This window comes from Medicago sativa, chromosome 2, assembly GCF_051527215.1.
Source record: "Medicago sativa cultivar Bolivia chromosome 2, Bolivia_mono, whole genome shotgun sequence".
In the NCBI taxonomy this organism is placed as follows: domain Eukaryota; kingdom Viridiplantae; phylum Streptophyta; class Magnoliopsida; order Fabales; family Fabaceae; genus Medicago; species Medicago sativa.
Window position 1 is genome coordinate 19,447,540 of NC_140750.1, and position 7,194 is coordinate 19,454,733.

Below are 7,194 nucleotides of genomic sequence, written 5' to 3' on the forward strand. Positions count from 1 at the left end.
TCCCCTCCTAAACCCTCAATCCAAACACACCCTAAGGGATCGATTAACTCAAGTGATTGTCCTTGTAATGAAACGACAAAATTCACTATGGTCAATATGCCTTCGATTTAACTTATATGATAACAACTCAATCTTGTTATAGGAGAAGGTTTCAAACATTATTGTTGATAATATATATACACCATAAATTATTTTCAAATAATGATATGCATATTGATACATGAGTTATCCATATTCTTTTAAACATAAATTAATATCTTCGAATAGTTTTTCCAATTAGCATTTTTTTAAATGTATGTTATTTGAACAACTGTTTTTGGGACAACTTATGAGACAACTAAAGAAATACAAAGAAATGTATATATTGACACAATAATCAAAGCAATAGAAATAGAAAATAAAAACACAATGAGAGTATGAAAGAAAATTGTTCCAAAATCATCACAAAATAGTTAATATATACTAGCACCAAATGAGTACAAGGAGTATATGGGGTTTCGTTAGATTTGATTTGTGTTCTCTTTAATAACATGAAATTGTTAATCCTTTAAATGGATTAATTTATCAACTTTTAAGTGATTAGTTTTTTTTATTATGTATATTAATATATTATCAAATAGGGATTTCATCTCGAAGTTAACAGTCTTAATAGACAAAGTGAAGGTTTTCCCTAATCTAAGTTTGAAGACAAAAATGATTACAAAGTCGTTGACTTCCATAATAAACCGACAAAAAAAAAAGATAAACTTGCATATTTATTAGGTGGAAGCCGCAGGCTGCTAAATATATATTTTAGTTATATTAATTCATTGATAAAATAATTCAAATTAATTGTGAGATATGGTTAGAAAGATGTATATATACACATCAATGGTAGGAGATGTCAATTCAGTGCCTAGTAGGGCAAATCCTTCTTTCATATTCATTTTTAGTGTATACTTTATTTTGCATCATGCCTTCTTTCTTTGCTCCAACCAAGAGGTTCTCTTTGGCTTCTCCTTTGTTTCTATTGGGATTGTTTGCAATAAACCTTATTCCCACGGCAGGTTTGGTCTCTATTTTCTATAGAGATGGCAAATTTCTCCCATTTTCATTAGTTTTTAAGAAATTTGTTTATTTGTTAGTTAGTTTTAAATAGTTTTCACATATATTCAATATATAAATTTTTTGTATGTTTTTAAGAAATTTGTTTATTTGTTAGTTAGTTTTAAATAGTTTTCACATATATTCAATATATAAATTTTTTGTATGTTTATATTTTAAGAATTAATATTATGATAATAAAAAAGATAATGAGATCTAATTGAATGTCAGTATGATATTTTTTTTATATTTTCAAAGCATACAAATTAAACATAGTTAATTAGAGTTTTTTTAAAATTATATATATGTTATTTTTGCAAGATAAATTTTGCATTATATAGAGTTCATTTAGATTAATGATAAGTAATTTTGTTTTTGATAGTGTGAGGATCTCTTTGATAGATTATTTATAAGTAATTTGTAAATACTTTTTGAGTCTTGAGATCTATTTGGTTCTGGTGAATCGCAGAAACCGGCTTACTTAAACTTTTTCTATAGAAAAATATATTCTATTCTGTAAAATTTAATTTAATCATTTATTTATTCATTTATAAAAACCAAACTCAAATAACATATTTGTTTCCTTCTAGTTTCTCTTTCTTTTCGTTTGTTATAATATCAAGTTGGTCGGGGCATTAATCATTCACTTTGCCAGTAGATACTATGTATACATGCTTAATATGATTCAATTGTGGGCCACGTTATGTGTAAAGATTTTACAAATAACAAATATTTATTGAAAAATAATAATTTTTAAATTTATAAGAAATAAATTGTCATAATTTTTAATACATATACTCTATTTTTTAAATAATAAACATTCACATGTTTGCATTTCTCCTCAAATCCTCAAGTATGGCATATGGCTGAATGAGTCAATTACAGATTCGTGTAATACAATTAATTTGTCTAATTAAATAGTGACGATGATCTCATGAAAAATAGCTCGTCATCATGTTCATATAAAGAATTTTTTAAATTATTTATGCATGCATCTAATTCAATGATATCTTGTCACATTATTTAATATATGATAGATGATATATTTAAAATATCACTTTTGTCAAAAAAAAAAAATTAAAATATCACTAAATGTTTATGTAAAACCTAGTTCAATTTACAAGTTTCAGTGATATTGCTCATCATTTCTCTTACTGGCAAAAAAAAAAAAAAATTGCAAGTTTTTTTTTTTTTGACAGAAGGTGTGGCATTAGTGATATAGCTTAACATTATAACATATATACAACAATGACATGGTTCAAATCACATTAGTTTTATCACGGTTATTAATAAAAAAAATAAAAAAACTCTTCCTCAATATATAGAGAGACGTACACAATAAATTGTAAAAATATTTTTATTTATTCAATCATTATATTATTTTGATGATATAAGTTATTGTTGGGACGCATCTAATTTTTTTTAGGTGTTGGATTGAAAAAATTGAGTGTTTATTAAGTATTAGCTACAAAATAAGTGACATATGCCGATGAAGCCCATTTAAACACTCAAATTAAGTGTTGCAATGTAGATGATCATAGAGTACTTGACCCTAAATTATACTCCATTAATACCTTTTTTTGGATAACTTTATACCATTTTAATTATAAAATAAAAAAAAAACTATACCATTTTTATTATAAAAGAAAGAAGAAAAAAAACTATTGATATGATCATATTTTTTTTCAAGAAATTACGGTCATATACTTAATTAATTATTTTTTATTGTATCAGACGCTCAAATAGGAGTATGTTATGGTATGATGGGAAACAATCTACCACCAGCAAATGAAGTTATAGATCTCTACAAAGCAAACAACATTAAGAGAATGAGACTCTATGATCCTAATCAAGCTGCTCTAAACGCATTAAGAAATTCAGGCATTGAACTCATTCTTGGTGTGCCAAATTCCGACCTTCAAAGCCTAGCCACCAACTCTGATAATGCACGTCAATGGGTACAAAGAAATGTATTGAATTTCTGGCCTAGTGTCAAAATCAAGTATATTGCAGTTGGTAATGAAGTAAGTCCAGTTGGAGGCTCTTCTTGGCTAGCACAATATGTTCTACCTGCCACCCAAAATATATATCAAGCGATAAGAGCGAAAAATCTTCATGATCAAATCAAGGTTTCAACCGCTATTGACATGACCCTTATTGGAAACTCATTCCCTCCATCTAAAGGTTCTTTTAGAAATGATGTTAGGGCATACCTAGACCCTTTCATTGGATACTTGGTATATGCAGGTGCACCTTTACTTGTCAATGTTTACCCTTATTTTAGCCATGTTGGTAACCCGCGTGATATATCTCTTCCTTATGCTCTTTTCACTTCACCGGGTGTTATGGTACAAGATGGTCCAAATGGGTACCAAAACTTATTTGATGCTATGTTGGATTCGGTGCATGCAGCCCTAGATAACACTGGGATCGGTTGGGTGAATGTTGTTGTATCTGAGAGTGGTTGGCCCTCTGATGGAGGGGCGGCTACTTCATATGACAACGCACGTATTTACCTTGATAATTTGATTCGTCATGTTGGTAAAGGTACTCCACGAAGGCCTTGGGCAACAGAAACTTATATTTTTGCTATGTTTGATGAGAACCAAAAGAGTCCAGAATTGGAGAAACATTTTGGAGTGTTTTATCCTAATAAACAAAAGAAGTACCCATTTGGATTTGGTGGGGAAAGAAATGGGGAAATTGTCAATGGTGACTTCAATGCAACTATTTCTCTTAAGAGTGACATGTAAGAAAAAATCAAGGTTTTCAAGATTTGAGTGGTTTTATGCATAAAATAAGAGAATTTCTCGTGTATGTATTTTATTTATCTTTCTTTTTTGGGTGTAGAAAATTTGGAATGTTGAGTTTCATATTTCTCTAAAAATTAATGTCTTGTGATAAAGTTATATGAATATTTTTATATAAAGTGTAAACTTTCCAAAAAATTAATACTATTTTTTTTTTTTTTTCAATTGGATGTTGCTAAACTATGAAATATTAAATAAGATCATCATTTAAATTTGTAATAGACGTCAAATTATGCATCGGGCGCTAAATATAAGTATCTCATAAAAGACAAAAAGTCTATCGTGGTGCGTATTCCATAAACTAAATTGGAGGAATTAGAGAATTAGTTTCAGAGTTCTTTATTGGGTTCCTAATAGATTGGTTTTTCTTTCATGCCATATGTAGGAGCTTTTGGTTGTATTCTTACATTATGAAATACTAATTATGTGGAGGTGTGGTTCTCGGTTAGTTTTGATCATGTGTTGATTGTTAATGGTTGTTTGATAAAGGATGCAATGTCTTTTTGGTTGGCAAATGTGTATATGCTCCTTGCAAAGGTAGAGGTAAACAACAATTGTGGGAGCGGTTGGGAAATACTATTCGAAGTATAGGAGGTTCTAATTGATGTGTTTGTGGTGACTTTATTTCACTTTGCTCATATTAGGAAAGGAAGGTTTGAGGGTTGAGGCATGAGGATTATAGTGTTTTTAATAGTTTTATTGATGATGATGCTCTAGTTGATTTGCCTCTTTGTGGGTGGGGGTTTCACTTGGTTTCATAGTGATTGTGTTTTGATGAGTTGTTTGGATCGGTTTTTATTATCAGAGGAATGATATTTTATTTGACTAAATTGTTTGCAAAATGTTTTGTAGAGGGATGTTTCAAATCATTGCTCGCTTTTATTTTCCATTAATGAAGAGAATTGGAGTCCAAAAATTTTATGTATTTTGAAATATTGATCGGAGCTACTAAGCTACAAATACTTTGTCAAAGAGTAGTAGCAATTATTCAACATTTCTAGTTAGGGTGCTTTTGTGATGAGAGAGAAATTAAAAATGCTAAAAAGTAGTCTAATAGATTGGCATACATAACACATAAGGAATATTGATGGTAGAGTGAATTATGCTAAGGAGGGGTTGAAGGCTCTTGATATAAAAGGGGGGTGAGGATGAATTGTCGAAATCTGGATGTGATGAAATTTATTTGTTTATCCTCTCAGATGTTTTCGATGTCCATGTTAAATAAGGGGTCTTGCTAACAAGTGCCCTAAGGGCATTGTTTAAGGAATCTATAAAGAGAAATTTTGTCTTGAAATTACAAGGAGTAATACCTCAAATTCGTCCTTGAATTATCAACAATCCATCAAATTCATCCCTGAATTTATGGAAATATCTATTTAGTCCCTGAATTTTGCAGACGTCCATCAAATCAGTCCCTCCGTCCAAAAGCACTGTTAGTGGTGATGACATGTCCCCTTGCATGCTGTGTTGTCATGTACACGTGTCAACAAGGCAGCCACGTGTACAGGGACGAAATTGATGGAAATGGAGAAAATTCGAGATTTAACTTTTGAGGGTAATTTTTCCTGTGTTTCCAATTATACCCCTCTATTACCATTGTCTTTCATCCTCGCATTTTTTTCACTCAGAAGCATCAAACCAGTCCCTAATCTTTCACCTTCCCGCCTAAACTGTCACCCTCTTCACTTCTCCAAAATCATCATCATCACCAGCGATCAACCTTGGAAAAAATTCGGTCTTGAAGTCAGTTTCCGTGGATTGTCAAGGTAACGCCATTGAACTTCGTTTTCCATTCACTTCTGTTCGTTTCTCCTTTTTTTGTCCGTTTTTTGTGAATATCGGTTTTAGTTTTAGGCATTATTTTTGCGACTTTTAACTTCATATCATGTTTCGTTGATGTTTGTTTGTGACTGTTGTGTGTTTGATTGCGTTTTTTAATTAGTAATTTTAGGGTTTTTTGGTAGAAACATAATAATTTAATGTCTTAATGTTTGGTTACTAAAAATGAAGAACATTATATTAGTATTGAACGAAATCACGTCCTGATTTAAACATTTTATAAAAAGGGTTTTTTGAGGTTGGTATTGAAGTGTGACGTTGGCCAAATTCGTAGGATGGAAGACTGTATTACGGTAATCCTGCATCACGGTGACTTATGAACATCAAATGGTATGCAATGTATGTCTTTTTATAATCAAAGTGTCTGTCTTTTACTTTTTACTTTATTCAGCAAATGTATGCCCAAGGATCAAAGTGATATCTGGTGTGAAAATTCAAGGACCTATTTGATGGTAATTTCACTAATTTGAGGATCGATATTATGGATATGCATATAATTCAGGGACCATTTTGATTGAAACTGTTTTTATATCAGCCTTTTGTTAACTTCTTTTCTACCAGTAGAAATTAGCTTCAAAACTGTCTGTTTTTATATCAGCATTTTGTTAACTTCTTTTCTACCAGTAGAAGTTAGCTTCAAAACTGTCTGTTTTTATATCAGCATTTTGTTAACTTCTTTTCTACCAGTACAAGTTAGCTTCAAAACTGTCTGTTTTTATATCAGCCATTTTGTTAACTTCTTTTCTACCAGTAGAAATTAGCTTCAAACAATGACCAATGATTTTTTAATTTCGAATTGAATCAACAAAATTAGGGTTTTATGTTTTTGAATTGGGGAAGAACACCTACTCAATTCATGGAAGAATTTTGGAGGATTTTGAACTCTAGGTGACAAATAATAACATTAGGGTTTCATATTTATGTATTTGGGGAAGAAAGAGCCGTTAATTTGGAAGTGGAGAAAGAGCCGTTATTGAGTACAAGGAGAAAGAGCCGTTGCCAATTTTATGAAAATCCATCAATTTGGTCCTTGGAATTTTTTTGAAAATCCATCAATTTGGTCCTTGGAAATTTTCTGTAAATCAATCAATTTGGTCCCTGCTTGCGTGGCATCTGACGTGGCAAGCCTTGTAAAAGGTTAACGTTACACGTCACCTCCGTTATCAGACCAACTTAACGGAGGGACTGATTTGATTGACATTTTGTAAATTCAGGGACTAAATAGATATTTCGATAAATTTAGGGACGAATTTGATGGATTGATGATAATTCAAGGACGAATTTGAGGTATTACTCAAATTACAAGTCAAACAAATATAAAAGTCATTACACAATTTTAAATGTAAAAGTTACTACTCTTAGATGCTTAAACAATGCCCTAAGGGCACTTGTTAGCATTTTCCTTAAATAAAAGTATTCATAGCAAAAGTCTCGATTGGATTGGTTAAAAGATAGTGATGTA

General features: G+C 30.8%; 1 protein-coding gene across 1 annotated transcript; it reads left to right on the forward strand.

The window, feature by feature from the left end:
- The first annotated feature begins 885 nt into the window (after positions 1–885).
- On the forward strand, positions 886–4,723 carry LOC146945276 (glucan endo-1,3-beta-glucosidase). Its single transcript, XM_085743615.1, has 2 exons — positions 886–1,046; positions 2,818–4,723. Exons 1-2 carry the CDS (start codon positions 953–955, stop codon positions 3,834–3,836), a joined length of 1,113 nt encoding a protein of 370 aa, XP_085599741.1. The 5' UTR covers positions 886–952; the 3' UTR covers positions 3,837–4,723.
- The last annotated feature ends 2,471 nt before the right edge of the window (positions 4,724–7,194 follow it).

Bases quoted from the DNA above. Each gene is read 5' to 3' on its own strand.
- LOC146945276 (XM_085743615.1), top strand. From the start codon at position 953: ATGCCTTCTTTCTTTGCTCCAACCAAGAGGTTCTCTTTGGCTTCTCCT. The intron at 1,047-2,817 runs GTTTGGTCTCTA...TTATTGTATCAG, and splicing joins AAACCTTATTCCCACGGCAG to ACGCTCAAATAGGAGTATGT.